Source organism: Pseudochaenichthys georgianus, chromosome 8 (genome assembly GCF_902827115.2).
Source record: "Pseudochaenichthys georgianus chromosome 8, fPseGeo1.2, whole genome shotgun sequence".
Lineage (NCBI taxonomy): Eukaryota > Metazoa > Chordata > Actinopteri > Perciformes > Channichthyidae > Pseudochaenichthys > Pseudochaenichthys georgianus.
Window position 1 is genome coordinate 13,594,889 of NC_047510.2, and position 17,608 is coordinate 13,612,496.

The 17,608-nt window shown below is 41.2% G+C and overlaps 2 protein-coding genes across 4 annotated transcripts; one reads left to right on the forward strand and one right to left on the reverse strand.

Moving 5' to 3' along the window:
- Positions 1–32: 32 nt before the first annotated feature.
- moto (minamoto) lies at positions 33–10,065 on the reverse strand. Of its 3 annotated transcripts, none has more exons than XM_034088766.2 (8): positions 9,986–10,065; positions 9,607–9,715; positions 4,067–4,084; positions 3,667–3,771; positions 1,995–3,474; positions 1,715–1,849; positions 1,215–1,386; positions 33–1,138 (listed from the first exon to the last, which is right to left on the reverse strand). In XM_034088766.2, exons 2-8 carry the CDS (start codon positions 9,657–9,659, stop codon positions 948–950), a joined length of 2,154 nt encoding a protein of 717 aa, XP_033944657.1. In that variant the 5' UTR covers positions 9,660–9,715; positions 9,986–10,065; the 3' UTR covers positions 33–947. The 3 variants fall into 3 exon arrangements, with proteins under 3 accessions (XP_033944657.1, XP_033944655.1, XP_033944656.1); XM_034088764.2 differs by having other exon boundaries at positions 4,067–4,212; XM_034088765.2 differs by having other exon boundaries at positions 4,067–4,212; positions 9,607–10,001.
- Positions 10,066–11,738: 1,673 nt separating this feature from the next.
- fzd2 (frizzled class receptor 2) lies at positions 11,739–14,527 on the forward strand. The gene has a single exon (XM_034088767.2). It carries the CDS (start codon positions 12,311–12,313, stop codon positions 13,946–13,948), a length of 1,638 nt encoding a protein of 545 aa, XP_033944658.1. The 5' UTR covers positions 11,739–12,310; the 3' UTR covers positions 13,949–14,527.
- The last annotated feature ends 3,081 nt before the right edge of the window (positions 14,528–17,608 follow it).

The following is a 17,608-nucleotide window of genomic DNA, read 5'->3' on the forward strand; positions in this document are numbered from 1 at the left end:
TGCTTTATTGTTAAAGAGTTGGTTAACAGAACAAGTAACGGTTAAAATCACAACACGAACATTAAAATGACAATAGAACAACTCGTATTCATACAGCCTCCTCAGGGAGGATTTATGCTGCTAGAGAATTGTCACTTTTATAAAAGATACAAGCTTTGGTTCCTTGCTGACAAACTGTCAAACTGATGAGAATATTTAATAATACAATCTTAAAAGAATGAATCTGGAAAGTGTGATTAGTACATATACATTTAATACGCTGCAAATGTCAGTATCTTGTTAAAGTGTAGAAGATATTCTGATGAATATGTTAAGATAACGCAATAAAAATAAATGTCAGAGATTAATTGAAGCATTCAGAAAACATTTTATAATTTAGCATGTTTATATTTAACTAATTATATGAATTGCGCCTTCAAAGAAAACAGAATTCAGAGAATTATTATTAACTTAACATTATATTGTATTGGGAATATTGTTTTGTTTCTTATGGAAAGTGTGATTATAGATTTTAATTTAAAACACTGAACCTTGCTTTCTGAAGTTTGAGCTTCTTTGGCATAGTTTGCAGATAAATACATTTGTTCTGATTATAGGCATGTTAACTACTGCCCTTATGATTCAGTTATTGCTTGGGATGACCCAGAACCTAGGTTATAATACATTTCAATAAATTAGTAATAACAATGAAGAATTCATAAATAGTGTCTTTCAATACAACGGTGATGGAGCAAGATTCATGTAAATCTTGAACTGACACTAACAGCGCCGCCATCATTGAGCTTCAAACTGCTCAGTTCATATTTTGCAGTGATCTCTGTTGCAGGTAAAATGTCACTATAAACTTCCAGGTAACACCCAGTTGCCTTTGGGAATATTATAATCGGGACAATTGGAGTGGTTATAATGTAATCGTGACCTTTAACTCGTGCTTGATGCCTGCTAAATCATAACTTAAAGGAGTATCCCTCAAAGGGAGAGGGGCCCCTCTCTCTGTGCGTCTCCTGCTTGTGGACTTCGGGCTCCGGACTCTTGACAGTCTTTGGCAGTGTCAGCTGGAGAGCACACCACAGGGTGGTGCGGATCTTCCTCGTGGCAGCAGCCAGGTCTTTCAGTGCATTGACCATCAACAGGGTGTCTATGAAAAAAGCAGCAAGTAAGTACCAGCAGCATTTGAGAGAGGAACATACGCCAACTGATGCAATATGACTTACCTGTGTCCTCTGTGAAATGGGCTCTCTGCCGCTGGTGTTTGCTGGCTGGCTCCTCCTTGTGCCTCGCCTGGGTGTTGCAGATGGCCATATGATGCCTGCTCAGGGCGGTGTGGATGTCCATGTGGAGGGCAGTGTTGCCCAGAAACTCCATCCTATCCAGAAGGCTTGCCACCTGCAACAAACCAACATAATCAACACTGCCCTGTCACTCTTAGAAATACCCTTCTTAATGTGATATCCTCTCACACAATAAGCCATCACATGAACATTACTTAATTAAACAAAAAATACATTACAAAAGTTGTATTGTGTGTAAGTATGGCATTTATTCAGGGATAAAAATAACAATTATATAAAACAAATCTCCAGGAGAATGCATATATTTCTCATGAGTGTGCAAAATAAAGCTGCTTATATCACCTTACAAACATTACAGGGCTGCTGGGACTAAATTCACCTGGAGATGGCAGTATGGAAGCAATTCATTTAGGAGGTCTCACCCTTGCTTGTTCTCTCATCTGATTAACAATGAGGTGGTCGATTCTGGTGGGATTTGGTGAAGTTTTGGGGAGGTTAGGGCTGACCACTGCCGCCATCCTTTTACCAAAAAATGCCTTGGTAAGAATTACCTCTGTCTAAGATCAAATTAAGAAAAAACACGTTAGAACTTGACAACCGTGTGCAACAGCAATACTGACGCTGTGACAATATGCAGCTTTTTTAAATATAGATACGAAACATTTGTAGTTAATGACACAAAATCAGATTTCAAAAGCATACCCTCTTTCTGTCCCGCTCCAAAGACCTCCACTGCTCATAGCACTCGTCCACGTAGACGTAAAGCTGGATCACAGGTCCTCCCTGATTCATCACCATTGACGGTGTTGGGGCTGAGGCCATGCCATGATAGGTGTTCTCTCCCCTGCAGGTCATCATCTCACTGATATAGGAGTTGAAAACTGCTGACTCGCTGGCTGACATCCTATCACCCACATTCATGGCTGTCACACCGCTGCCATTGGGCAGTGTGGATTTGGGGCTGAAGTAAGAGGCGTTCATGGGAACGCTGGAGTATCTTCTGGGGTCATGCACAGGATACATGGAAGGCCTGAGCTGCTGTGTATTCCCACCACTCACCATGCCATTTTCTCCATTAGTTCTCCGAGACTGCATGCTCCCCAGGTGATCAAGGCTTAGATTATGTGAGAGGACCTGCTTCCTATCCCCCCCTCTCATGTGAGTGTTAGTGGAGAAGCCTTTACCTAGAAAGCGAGGCATATGCATCCTATTCTCTTCTCTCTGCATCTGTGGCTTGTTCTGTATCAGGCCCTGCTGGAAATTATGCTTTGAATACTGGTTCATGCTCATGTTAAAGGGGAGTGACATGTTCTCTCTGTGAAGGGTCATGTTGCTTTGGTTTTGGAGGTAGTACTCTGCGTTTTGTGGGCTGAAACGAGGTGGATCTTGAAAGGCATCGCGCTCAAATGTTTGTTTCCTCACTTCTCCATTTATTTCAATCTGCTGTGTCCCAAATGCTCCCACCAGCTGCTTCTGACTCTGCATTGCGGGATGACTTTGTGTTGACATTGCAGGACCAGAGATTTGCCATTGTTCAGCCACGCTGTCTTCATGCTGCATGCCCACTGACTGCCTGTGAATGTTTGTGAAGTCTCCACGACATAAGCTATCAGGCTCACCAGCCGTCAAGGACCGGAAACTGCTGACCAGTTGGTTAATGTCTTGTGTCCCAAACTGCTCATTACTGATGGGTTTTGTGCTGCTCTGGGTGAACTGCTTTTCGTAATAAGGAGTAAAGTATGAGCTGTTCATTTCACTTTGAGGTCTAAAGACATTACTGAGGTCAGATAAATTGTTGCTAGGCTGGCTATTCCCTCTGTTTTTCTCAGCTGGCATGTCGTCATATCCGCTCTGTTGTACCTGTGACAGGTAGGTGTTTCCTGTGTTGGGGATTGATAGACCTGGTGGCAGTTTCTGAGGACGTGGGCCAGTGCTGTTTCGGTCTCCATTAGGCACATTAAAAAGCCATTGTTGATTGGTGGAATGGCCATTGGACTGTTGATAAATCTCCTCAACATCTTTGCCCACTGATTGTCCCTGTGCTTTATCCAAAGCCTCACGGGATACATAGTTTGAATAAAAGGTAGAGTGTTGTTGCGCTTTACCCTCTGATTGAACATACTGAAGCAGTTCTTCACTCAAAGTCTTTGGAGACCAGACAGTATTACATGTAGGAAGACTCCTAAAGAAAGAATCAAGGACATATTTGAATATATAACAAACTATGAAAACATATTTAACTAACTATATTCATTAAAACAGACTCTTTTTTTGTGTGTAGATGTTATGATATGTATATGTTTAATAGCCATAAATCATACTATAGCAGTTGTACAACTAACCCAACAATTTGAAAACATAAACCTTGACATACCCTTCACTGAAGTAGCTGTCTTGTGAATCTTCTTCATCGACAATATTTGACACTAGGCCCAGTAGATCAGTCTCTCCGTCATAGTCAGGTGTATTACTGGGTTTCCTGTAAAGCAAAGAAAACATGGCCCTTGATTTATTCTATAACTTTTCATTGTCACCTAAAAGCATTTATTTAACAGTAATACTTGAATTGTTTTCCTTCCACAATACGACTTGCACGCAGTATATTTTTATACCTTGTAAAATGATAATAAAATGGATATTGAAATGTGGAAATTCCCTGGTTTCGATATCGACTAGTAAATATCTGATATTGTGGTATTCCTAACCAATACTACAGAATAGTGCACAGATGAATAATAATAACCAACTCAACCTGAACAAAAATAAAAGAATACCTGCTGTTCTGGGCACAACTGATGAGGGTATAGGGATCAAAAGCATTGTGAGACCAGGGCATGTCAAAAGCTGTTTTCTGATCCTGTGGTGAAACGAAGGGCAAGGCCTCTCTACCATTCTCTCCCCCACCTGTATTGAAACTTGCCTAAGAGAGAGAAAAACATGGTTAATCCAGGGGTGGACATTAAGGGAAAAGGCCAGTGGCTTTTCAATTTCACTGGCCCCACCATTGTAACTACTGGCCCATAAGCATTCATCAACAATGTACCCCAATAATAAAGAAAATGAACATATTTTATGCAATAGTAATTTATTTAGAAACTAGATTAAAATTCAATGAGTTCTTCCTCATTTTCCTCCTTTTTTTCCTGGAAGCCTACATCTATATAATTTACAAATACTGCATCTAACACACTTGCTGCCTTCTGCCCCTGCACACACAACTTGTGTAATAGATATTAATAGATATTAGATATTGTAAGATATGTAATAGATATTACACAAGTCTGATTTAACGGAAGTCATTATGTCAATTTCAGAACATTATCCTACAGTGCTGCTACTTTATTGCCCTAATGAATATAGCTATTTCGAGGCGTGGCTGAACCTATCACTGTGGTCCTGCCTGACTCATCATACTACTTCCCTGATGGCTCCCACAGGATTGTTGACATCCTCGTGGATTCATCTTATTATTATAGACACATGCATTTCCAATCATTTGGACTACCTATGTTGTAAATGTATTATCTCTTCAATTTACACACGCACGTCTGAGGGATCTCTCCTCTGTTGCTTTCCCTGAGGTTTCTCCCATCTTCCCCTTTAAACTGTGGGGTTTATTTGGAAGTTTTTCCTTGTATGATGTGAGGGTCTAAGGCAGGGATGGCAAACATACGGCCCGCGGGCCGGATCCGGCCCGGGAGGCATTCCAGCTTGGCCCACAGAGCTGAAGGACTTTGCTAAGTAGGCTAAGAGGAGGGGAAAAAAACTGCTATTTTGAATCCTTCCACTAGTGGGCGCACTACCGCACCGGTACCAGTGAGAGCACAGCCAGACTGTAAAACAAGTGATGAGTAAGAGTAGTGATTGCAGTCAATAACCTCTGACACTCTCATCCCCAAATGTCTCTGTCAAAAAAGAGAAAAGTGGACACGGAGTGCCGAGTTTTCCAAGAAAAATGGACCGCATCCTATTTTTTTACAGAGGTAAATGGAAAACCTGTATGCTTGGTGTGTTCGCAGCAAGTTGCTGTGCCCAAAGAATATAATATTCGCCGCCATTATGAGACTCACCATGGAGAGAAATACGACTGCTTGCAAGGACAACGGAGAAAAGAAAAGATAAATGACCTGCTATCAGGTCTAAAGAAACAACAGGCCGTTTTTACCCGGAGCCGAGATATAAGTGACGCAGCCGTGAAAGCCAGCTATCTCATTGCTAACGAAATAGCATCAGCCTCAAAGCCATACTCTGAGGGTGAGTTTGTGAAAACATGCATGCTGAAGGCTGCAGAAATCGTGTGTCCTGAGAAGCGACAGGCTTTTGCCAACATTAGTCTAACGAGGAATACAGTGAAGGATAGGATTGCCGATCTTTCAGCAGATTTGGATAGCCAGAAAAAAACAAAAGTCAAGTCATTCGTAGCATTTTCAGTTGCAATCGATGAGAGCACTGACATTACAGATGTTGCTCAACTGGCCATATTCATTCGTGGTGTTGATGAGACTTTGACGGTCACCGAAGAGTTCCTTGAGTTGGTTCCTATGACAGACACCACTAAAGCGGATGACATTTTTAGCGCTCTCGTTGAAGCACTGGACAGGGTCGGAGTGGACTGGACCCGTGCTGTCAGTCTGGCTACAGACGGCGCACCATCAATGATCGGGAAAAAAGCAGGTGTTGCCACGAAATTCAGGGAGAAAGTACAAGCAGCAAATGGAGGAGATCGTTTTTGGACATTCCACTGTATTTTGCACCAGGAGGCATTGTGTTGCAAGTCGTTAAAAATGGATCACGTCATGAAAGTGGTTGTCCAAACTGTTAATTTCATCCGAGCCAGAGGGCTGAATCACCGTCAGTTCGACAGCCTCCTCAGTGATAAAGACATCACCTGTAGCCTACCATATCACACTGAAGTAAGGTGGTTGAGCCGAGGTGCCGTGCTGAAGCATTTTTCTGATCTACGCCAGGAAATTGGACAGTTCATGGAGAAAAAGGGTAAGCCAGTGCATGAATTAAAAAACCCAGAATGGCTGCAGGACCTTGCATTTATGGTGGATATTTCAGAGCACTTGAATAATCTGAACATAACGATGCAAGGTCGCAAAAAAGTTGTCACAGAATATTATGACAGCATACGCGCATTTAAGTTGAAGCTGGCTTTGTGGGAGACACAGCTGTCAAGTGGTGACCCTGCTCATTTCCCTCATCTAAGAAATGTGCATATGACCGGAGTTACTGCTGACATGAGTCGGTACAAAGACAAAATTACGGAATTGCTGCGGGAGTTTGAGCGGCGGTTTCAGGTCTTTGGTGAGCTTGAGACAGAGTTTGCAGTTTTTCGCTCGCCATTTGCAGTTAAGGCTGCGGATCTGCCCGTCGACATACAACTTGAGATAATCGACTTACAATGTGATCAGGATTTAAAGGACAAATTTGCCTCATCGGACTTGGGCACATTTTATCGGTATCTTTTGCCAGGATACCCCAAATTGACAGCCCTGGCAGCAAAAGTTTTGAGCATGTTTGGGACCACCTACCTTTGTGAACAGGTTTTCTCTGTAATGAACATTACTAAAACAAAGCTGCGCTCAAGACTCACACACAAGTGCCTGAATGAAATAATTAAATTGGCTGCTAGTCAGGATTTTAAGCCTGATATTGATGCCCTTGTGAGGGCTAAAAGATGTCAAGTTTCAGGAGCAAATTAATCAGTGACGTGAAAATAAGAACCTACTGAAATATTTGAACATGTTATATTATTCTGTCATAGAACATTGTGTATTATAATGTCAATCAGCAGCTGCATTAGGCAAACAATAGTTTGATTTGATGTGACACTGTGGCTGCACTGCCCCAACTTCTTTTTAAAATATAGAAATGTTATATCTTCAAGGCAATGGGGGTAACTCAAACTCCTCACTTAATAGCTCCCACGTTTTTATTTGTATTTTGTGGTGAGTCAGTTCAGGTGGAAACTGTGATCTGTTGTAAAGAACATGTGTGTAGCACTTGAAATTGCACTTGTTTGTCTTAATAAATGTCAGTTTGTTCATAACGTTTTGCGTCTCATTACATGTGGACATTTTCCGAATGTACTTGTAGCCTACTTATTTGCACTTAAACAGAAATATTGTCGTTATGTAGGGCCTGTGGGTTATTATGCTATGATTTTACTGGTCCGGCCCACTTTAGATCAAAGTGGGCAGTATGTGGCCCCTTAACTGAAATGAGTTTGCCCCCCTTGGTCTAAGGCATACTTGCCAACCCTCCAGATTTTCGCGGGAGACTCCCGATTTCATTGCCCTCTCCCGGTTTCCTCCCGGGGTCATATTTCTCCCGATTTCTGACTAAATCAGATTTACTCAGGACTGTTTCCACTCGGACTTTGATACAGCTACACCATTGTTTGGTTTCCATGGTAGCACATCTCTTTAGTGGCGTGCGCGACTGAAAGTCTGAGTGTGAGGAAGATTGTCACAGAAAACTGAACAAGAATCGACAACACGACCCTCTGCTCACTCCTGTCCTGTAAAATACAGGTCCAGCCCACACATATGCTCCATCAAGAATGGTGCTACAGGCCGCAAGGCAGTGCATTTACCACTACAATAAGCATGTTAATGTTAATCTCATCCGGCGATGATCCACTAGCACCCCCCTTCCTTTAACTCTTCCGGTGAGGTGACGCGTCAGTAGTGAACATGAACACGCGGGAGCGCGCTTCCTGCTCGCTGTGCGCCGGAGCACACAGCGGGCCCTTCTCACTTCGGTTAAATGTATTCCTTGCTTCCCTCACTTGCGTCGTTTCCCTGTGACTAGTCCCTCCCACCAGGGAAGTATGGAGAGATGCAAGGAAACCACGAGAAGCAGGGATATGAGTTTTAAGAGCAATGGGACGTCCTTTCCTCCGGTCCGTTTGTGATGACGCTGCACAGCTGATCGTCTGACAGCAGCTCTGTCCCCGTTATTTCCACACACACCCCCACCTCTGTTAGTACACATTTACTGACTCAAACATTTGAATTATCTGTTGTAGACCCAAATAAATAAAATTAAATAAGAACTCATTCTCAAAAAAGATAAACGCCATTCTTAAAATGTATAAACGAACATTAGTTGGATTAATATTGATTAGAGTGCACAATAGAAATAAAATAATTGAGAGAAGAAAAAGAGATATGTTATCTATCAAAACCCAGTTAAATTAACATTAATTGGATTGCACACTTTGTTTGTTTGTGTGGATATGTAGCAAATTAACATTTTAAATAGCACTTAATGACTGACTGAATGGAAATGACAATAAATGTAAATGTAAAACGAAAAAAGTGATCATGAAAATGTTTCCAATAAATGAATAAAAATGATTTTTGACCACTTTGTTGTTCAGATATATCACATATTTGTAACTAAATGATACATTAATTGAAACAAAACACGGTATAAACTGAGGAGTGACTCCCGTGAGTTTCATGTGTTTTCTTCACTCCGCTGGGAAACTGCTCTCATGTCAAGAAGCATCAGATCAGTGCATGCACTGCATCGTCCAATCAGTGAGCGATACACAGTAAGGGGGCGGGGCGAGTGTCTGAGGATTTCATCGAAGGGTGGTCTGGTGGTTCCTCGATTATAGCTCTTCCATTATCGCTCCTCCGGCACAAATAAGGCCATTGGGACGCTACTCAAGATGGCGCAGACAAATCAACTTTCGGTGAGACCGACGAGCGAGGAAATGAAAAATAAGAGAAGTGAGAAGGGCCCTGGGTCTCCATTTCATCAACTATGACATCAGCCTCACGGAATGCTATGTCGAAACGATTTCCCAAAACTCCTTGACAAAATTCCAATATCACAGGGAAATAAGCAATATTTTTGACTGGCCTGAGCGAGCAAGTGCAACATTTACAATGTTGAGCCCTGGCTGCTAATCAATCTAAAACTCACTAGGCCTAAACGTAAACAAAATACGTCGTAACTTTTGTGTTATTCCTTGCACATAGCAGATTGAATCAAATTACAAAACTCATTGTAAGTGTCACAGAAGCTTCAGAATATATAAGAATACCGTTGAGAACAAAACGAGACAATTATAGCTGAAATGATTCGTTTCTTAATCAATTAGGGTGAACAAAAGTGAACGTTAAGGGATCTTGATCCTCTGAATATATCTAAGGCCTAATGAACACGTGTATTGTGCAATAACACGTTATATGATTCCACCATTTTACAACATGTATTTCCCTATTATAAACTCTCAACATATGTGTAAGGTTACTTCAAATGTCAAAGTTGTGTCCTAAAAGTGGTGTCTTACCTGATGCTGGTTTGAAGGAAACAATGAATTTGGAAATCTGCTCTGATGCCCATCAAATGCCATTCTGCACTCCCTTGAAATTATTCTTTAACGTTAATTTAATACCGGCCTGGAAAAACACAAGATACTAGTTAATATATGATGTTGCCAGATGAAACAGAAACATTTGGGTCAAACTAAAACTATTAGTTCACTACTATTTCAGGGAAAGGAAAATTAACTTCGCCGTTAAAGTTAGGAGATTAAGCTAGCAAGCTATCGATGCTAGCTTGGCTAACTTGAACTCAACTTTCGCCCATATTAAAACTGATTAACTGCCGTTTAAATGTGGTTAACTTCGCTAAACAGACAACGTGATCCAAGTAAAGTACAGAATTACCTGCGCAGTTTTGTTCAGCGGCCGTACATAATGTTCAAGTGCTGCTTGCAAGGTGGCCGGACCCAAAGTTCCGATGTTTCCCTCGCGACCTGAAGGCACATTGGCGGCTCTAGCCTGACGAATTCTGTTTTTCATCCAATCAACATCCAGCAGGAGATCCGAGCATAGCAACCATAGACTGTATATATAAATATATATAGCAACCTATAGCAACAGATAATAGTGACCCACCCTCCCCCACATCTGAGAGCATTGTGCACTGGCATTATGGCACAGGTGGTCCTCTTATTAAATACAGTCAGAATATGGTAAGTATTATACATACAGTCTATGGTTATTATATTCAGTCTATGTTTATTATGCCCACATGGAGTTCACCCATTTGTACACAACCAATATATAATACGTTTCCAGTAAATAATCTATACATAAATAATATTAGGAATGATAACCAGAATACCTTTATTCGTCCCACAGAGGGGAAATGTACATTTTTTACAGCAAGTAAAGAGCCAAAGATAGCTTATCTTATATAATTAATTATACCATTCACAAAATACACATACCAATAACAGTTTTGTGATATAGCAGCCAGGTGAAAGTATTAAAGGTAGAAGTATATATATTCCACATAGAAGTATTTCACAACAGGGGTTAGGGTTAGGCTAACCCTAACCCATAAACCAGAACACTATTTGTTTTTAAACTAGTGAATAGCCTACATTCATTTCAAAATTGATTGTAAAAGTGTAATTACACACTAATAACACATTTGCACATTCATCAATTAAATCATAATACATTTCATATTTAATCAATTGTGCACTTGTTGATTATTATGTTAATATTATACGTACATTAAAAATAACAAAAGCTACCCCCCAAATGAATTGGAATTGTTGTTTATTTTGAAGAATAATTAAGATTATTAAACTTTTAATATTTGGTATGAAGTTTATTATTACTTTTATTTCATGCTTTTCATATGTTCACTTGTTGATTACATCTCTGAATTGTTTTACTTTTAAAAAGGTAGTAAATAAGGGTTTTAATCAATTAAATAATTATAAATAATGTGCAAATCCTATTGTAATATATGTGTCGATGTTGTTGTGATTATAATGTATTGCATTATTTTCAGTATGTTCTGTAATTAAAAATAAAAATGTTTTTACAATACATTTGACCAGATAGTACATACATAAATGTGTTAATTTTCAAAAAACATATACTGTCTGCAACCGATTCCTCCTCCTCCTCCCATGGACATAACTTGAAAGTCTGGTTGTGCCACACCAGAGCCCTTATCTCTCTAGGGCTCTGGGCCACACAATCCAGTGGTGGAATCAAGCTCGAGAATATTTTTCAAAAAATACAAGCAGGACACAAGCGACATTACTTTCAAAATAAAAGCACAAGTGTTAAAAAACAAGTTTAACAACATTGCCTTTATATAGACATTTATAATATCGATTGGGAGATTATGGAAATTATGCGTAATGTGTATAATTGTGTTATTTGTGTTTTTGAAATAATATAACAAGATACCATTATTTTAAAAAAATGAATGCAATGTCATCAATTTCTAATGAGTATGAGGACTTAATCAACTTTACTGTAATGCATAGTAGAAATATTATATGTATTTGGTTGATGAATGCAATAAGAACACATCATAATTATAACAACATTAATAATAACAAAAATATCAATGAGAAGAATAAACAAATGGTATTATTTATTGTCTATAAACATTATTTGTGCTTTGCATATACATTTATTAACATTGTACAAGTCATGTTCGTCTTACAGCTGCTTACCCAGAAGCCTTTTAACTTGTTTTAGCACCTAACGTATTTACAATGTTGTTTTTAAACTATTCTGCATCTCTTTTATGCATGCATGGTTTTAATGAATCTGTTATTCCATTATGTTTATTTATTGTGTTCCTCTCTGTTGTCTTATTATTAAGTGTTAATGATGATGTAAAGCACTTTGAATTGCCTCTGTGTCTTAAAATGTGCTATAGACCTATAAATAAACGTCGGCTACCTTACCTAAAGGATTTTATTTTGAAAGTTTTCACCGGAGGTTATGTTGCTTAATATGGCTGCCTTGATGGATTGATCGGAGTTGTGGAAAAGTAAAAAGTAAGCCAACAGTGTTAAAAGCGGAGAGCAGGCACTCGGAGAGCAGCGTACAGGTCTATGCCGCAGAGTTTTCACTTGTGTAAATTAAAGAACTGCTTGCAGAATTTATGGTAGGACACTAAACCACTTCAAGTCCAGTTAATCCGGTTATAAACTGTTTTATACTTTTTCGAAGATGTTTTTTTACAAGACCTGGGCTGTTGCACTCCTGCTGCCTCTGCTGTTATCAGCCCAGTATCAAGGGGACAACGGAATAGTCGTCCCAGAGCACGGATTTTGTCAGCCGATTTCCATACCTCTGTGCACGGACATTGCCTATAACCAAACCATCATGCCAAATCTCGTGGGACATTACAACCAGGAAGACGCAGGGCTCGAGGTGCACCAGTTTTATCCTCTGGTGAAGGTACAGTGTTCGCCGGAGCTGAAATTCTTCCTCTGCTCCATGTATGCGCCTGTGTGCACAGTTTTGGAGAAGGCCATTCCTCCCTGCAGGTCAATCTGCGAGAGAGCTAAGCAGGGCTGCGAGGCTCTCATGAACAAGTTTGGCTTCCAGTGGCCGGAGCGCTTGCGCTGCGAAAACTTTCCCGTGCTGGGAGACGGACAGATCTGTGTGGGCCAAAACGATTCCTCTCACGCCACCCTACCACCCCCAACTCCTGTCTCGGGGACCCACGACCACACCATGGCCCCCAGACATGACAGGCCTTTTCGTTGCCCATCTGTTCTCAAAGTACCACCATATTTGAATTATAAGTTTTTAGATGAGATTGACTGTGCAGCTCCCTGTGACCCCTCAAGGAGCGGTGGGTACATGTTTTTCACTGACAAAGAAATCAATTTCTCCCGCATATGGATTCTGGTCTGGTCTGTGCTTTGTTGTGCATCTACTTTATTTACAGTTACCACCTATTTAGTGGACATGCAACGCTTCAGATACCCTGAGCGACCGATCATCTTCCTGTCTGGCTGCTACACTATGGTCTCCATAGCCTACATAGCTGGATACTTCCTGGGAGACAAAGTGGTGTGCAATGACAGCTTCACCCCAGAAGGCTATAAAACTATCGTCCAAGGCACCAAAAAGGAAGGTTGCACCATTCTCTTCATGATGCTCTACTTCTTCAGCATGGCCAGCTCCATCTGGTGGGTCATCCTCTCTCTCACCTGGTTCCTGGCAGCAGGTATGAAGTGGGGCCACGAGGCTATTGAGGCCAACTCTCAGTATTTTCACCTGGCAGCGTGGGCAGTGCCGGCCGTCAAGACTATCAGCATCCTGGCCATCGGGCAGATCGAGGGCGACGTGCTCAGCGGAGTCTGCTTCGTTAGTCTCAGCAGCCTGGACCCTCTACGAGGCTTTGTGTTGGCCCCTCTCTTCATTTATCTCTTCATCGGTACCTCTTTCCTGCTTGCCGGCTTTGTGTCTCTGTTCAGGATCCGCACCATCATGAAACACGATGGCACCAAGACAGAGAAGCTGGAGCGACTGATGGTGAGGATTGGGGTGTTCAGCGTTCTCTACACCGTGCCCGCCACCATTGTTATCGCCTGCGTCTTCTACGAGCAGGCCTTCCGCTCCCACTGGGAGAGGAACTGGGTCAGCCATAACTGCAGGGGCCTGGCCATCCCCTGCCCCAAGCAGACCGGGCCCCGCATGACTCCAGACTTTACCGTCTACATGATCAAGTACCTGATGACTCTGATAGTGGGCATCACCTCTGGTTTCTGGATCTGGTCTGGAAAAACTCTACAGTCCTGGCATAAGTTTTACACCAGGCTGACAAATGGCAAACACGGAGAGACCACTGTGTAGAATAATGGGATATCTAAATGTTGCTGGGACTAAGTTGTGTATTATTACCTGTTTCTCATGTGATAGGTGAGTAGCATAGTGAGTAGCCATTGGTTCTTACAGCATTTGTATTCACCTCAACTTTATAGCCACACATGCATGCCAAACTGAGGGTCAGGGCTTTGACAAAAGGGCAAGCTGGATAAACAAGGACTGAGCCTGACTGTCTGAACAAATAACAAGCATGGCTATGGATGACATGTGCTGAAATGCTCTCCCTCCCCCTCTCTTAAATCCACCATAAGCTCAAGGGGAGTGATGATCCAGCAGCCAAGAACACAGAGAGCGGGCAATGAACTTTGGTTTATTCGCTCCTTAAACATTTCATATGTAATTAAATGAAATTGTAAATAGTATTTGTAAAAACATGAAATTATATATTTGTATTTATAAGTAAATACTCTTCCTGCTAGTGTACCTGCTATACTTTTGCACTGTAAGAAAGCCACATACCGTAGATCCAAACATGCTCTTTTTTATTAACTGCTGGTTATGAATTACGTTGTTTTTGTATGGATTAAAAGAACATTTTTACATGGATGATATCGAACAAGCTTTTTTGGTCAGTACTTTTTAAATGAAAAACCTTTAGCAAAGGTTTCAGATATGGGGGCGGTGGTGGAGAAGTCGATAGGGACTTGGCTTGGCAACTGGAAGGTCACCTGTTCAAGTCCCGGCAAGACAAAGTGCTACCGAGGTGTCTCTGAGCAAGGCACCGTTCCCCACACTGCTCCCCGGGCGCCGTTCAAAATGGCAACCCACTGCTCCTAACACTAGGATGGGTCAAATGCAGAGAAACAATTTCCCCACGAGGGATTAATAAAAGTCCATCTTAATCTTAATATAATCGATTAACTATAAATTAAATGCTTGATTTCAAGTTCCAAGCGCATGATAAAAAATGAATTAAGTTTGTTTTTTCTTAACTTTTTCCCTTACTTATGTTGAGTCCCTTTAGTGATTAAATATCTTGTCTTTATAGCAAGTTACTTTTTGATAACAAAAAGTAACTGCTCATGCTGTTTGCTTTAGGGGGTGAGGGTTTGTGTCACAACTGAACATCTGCTTCCTCAGACTTGCGGAGAACAGTAAAAGAGACTATTGAATTCCTAACGGAAAAATCCCTGAGTGTAGCCCTCTGGGAAATAAAAGAAGTGAGTTTAAACCATGGTTTAAACTAAGACAAATTAAACCACCTTTTGCGTTAAACCTTTTCATCATAGTTGCTGAAACTATCACTTTTTTTGGACAGTAAGGAATGATTCAAATAATATATTTAAAAGTCAAGTTATCTGTCTCCTAGTTCTCCTAATATTATTTCCAAGATTCAAACCCAACAAAAACAAACCAACCAATCAGAGCCGAGGAGTCTAACACAGACAGAATCACTGCTCATGAACTATCAAACTGCGTTGGTCAGATATGATTATGAATCAAGATTATTTGAGTGCATTGGCCATTTATTGCCTGAAATGTTTTCAGAAACATATTTTGGTATACTTATTAGCTGTAAAACAGGAAAGTTTGCTCCGACAGTTGGACGGTGCTTAGTTTTGGCTGGACTGTTAACAACATGTCGCCTGGTTCACAAATGTCCTCCTTTGGCAGCATCTGATAATGCACAACTGTCAGGATATAGTGACAGTTTGAGAAAAAATAACAAATATATCTAAATGAACCAATTGAAACTTTATTCACCCAAATTGTTAACTTATTCTGAAATAATTCCCATGTGTTCTGTGTCTGAAGACACTAGTGCCAACCGGTGCCAACCTGTATGAATGCCTTCTCACACATGTACACCTCCAAGTGCCAAACAAAACAAAAAACCTTTTTTATTGTGTCCTGTTGTCAGAGAGGGCTCGCTTAAATCAACAGGAGTCATTTGGCAAGAAACCGTCTGTGCATAGGTGTGAAAAAGTCCCTGCCTGCCTGGTGAAGGGAAAACAAGGGTGTTCAGGTTTGCTATAGTGTTACTTCTCTGGAGCCGCCATTGCTTTGTGCCAAGTTGGAATCCCCCGAGCCATGCATGGCTGAAACTCAACCTTCTCTGCGGTGATGTCATGAAGTAGATGGGTGTTGGAGAAAGTTGATCCCCTTGCCTCAGAGCGAAGCTTTGGGCTAGAAGCAAGAAGTTTGAGGATTGCACGCACATACAGTTACTACGTGTGCAATTAAACATTATCAATGTATTAGCCTCTCTAGGTTGCAGTATAATTACTGACACATATAGCAAAGCCTTACTGTCTCTCTTATATATCCTGTCCCGTCGGACAAGTTGATGTTTGTCTTTCTTGTATCCTTATGTGAGGTTAAATAAAGAAACGTTGTAATAACAGACAAGTGAGAGTGATTAAAGGTAGAAACAGATACTCCAAGGGGCAAAAACACATAAATCTCCCTTCTTACACTCCCCCTGTCTTCACCCTCCTTCTCTCTCTCCACTCAGATGAATGAGGGGAATGCAAGTGAGTCAGTGGAGCGGTGCTGGGCCTAGGAATAGTGACAGACAGTCTCCTGTGTGCTGCTCACTTCAAAGCACCGCTGAAACCTGACTAGCTCCTTGTAAACAGTGCCGCCTGGCCCGAAGGCCCACTTCCTGCGCTTAACTCAACTTAATGGTTGGCTTGTTTGGTTTTTCACCGAAGCAGAGAAATGAATGAAGAGCAAGAGAATGAAGTGAAGCGGCATGGGGTGGAGTGCTGCAGCAAGGGAGTGAGATTGTTTAAGGGTTTAGGGGAGGAGGGGTTTGGAGAGCATGATGGAAAATTCACTATTATTTGGTTGCTTTTGTCTTTCTCCACGAAAAAAAAAAACATCAAAGAAAGGGAAGCAAAGCAGAATCCAAATTAGGATAAATTACTGTGATATTTCCACTGAAACCTTGGATCTCAGATCATTAAAACTAAATGAAATCAGATGAAAAAGTTTTCTCTCAGTAAATCTTCATGTGTTCTGGGGAAGTATTACCAACTTTGCCTATTGGCCTTACTTGTGGAGAACAAGGCATTTTGGTTATAAAGGAAGACACTGTGAAACCTTCTCAACCTGTTAATATGTACTGGTAGTTGTCTGGAGTAGATCCCTTTCTCTTGAACAAAACGGTGCCCAGTTTTTCAGTAGCAACCGTCTACCATGTTGTTGATCTCAGATCTTAAATCTTGCATGCAGCCGCTTCCTGCTTGCTCGAAGGCAAGAAGGGACAAGCCACGGAACAGGGGTAAGACAGGAAGAATGCTCCTGGAGTTGATATTATGGTGTCGCTCTTATTGGGAGAAGGGATAGTGTGAAAGCCTTGGCATGTCAGAAAAGGATCATGTTGTTAGTCACTAGCGCCACTGTTCTCATTGTTGCTGCCGAACCATTGTCTAAGTATGTGTTAACGTACCATTAACTTATTTCTTTGCTGCGATTTATATCAGGCCTATGAACTGGCTTAAAAAGGACAAAGGAAATCAGGATGGGGGGAAAAGGAAAAAAAAGGAAAAATACCCATAGTAAGCCTGTTTCTAATCAAATCTTGGCACAAACTCAAGAAGAACTCCTGCTCTGAAGGCTAACACTGGATTAGTTGCAGTCATACATTATCATAACCATAGGAGAGCAGCTGAGAGTTGCCAG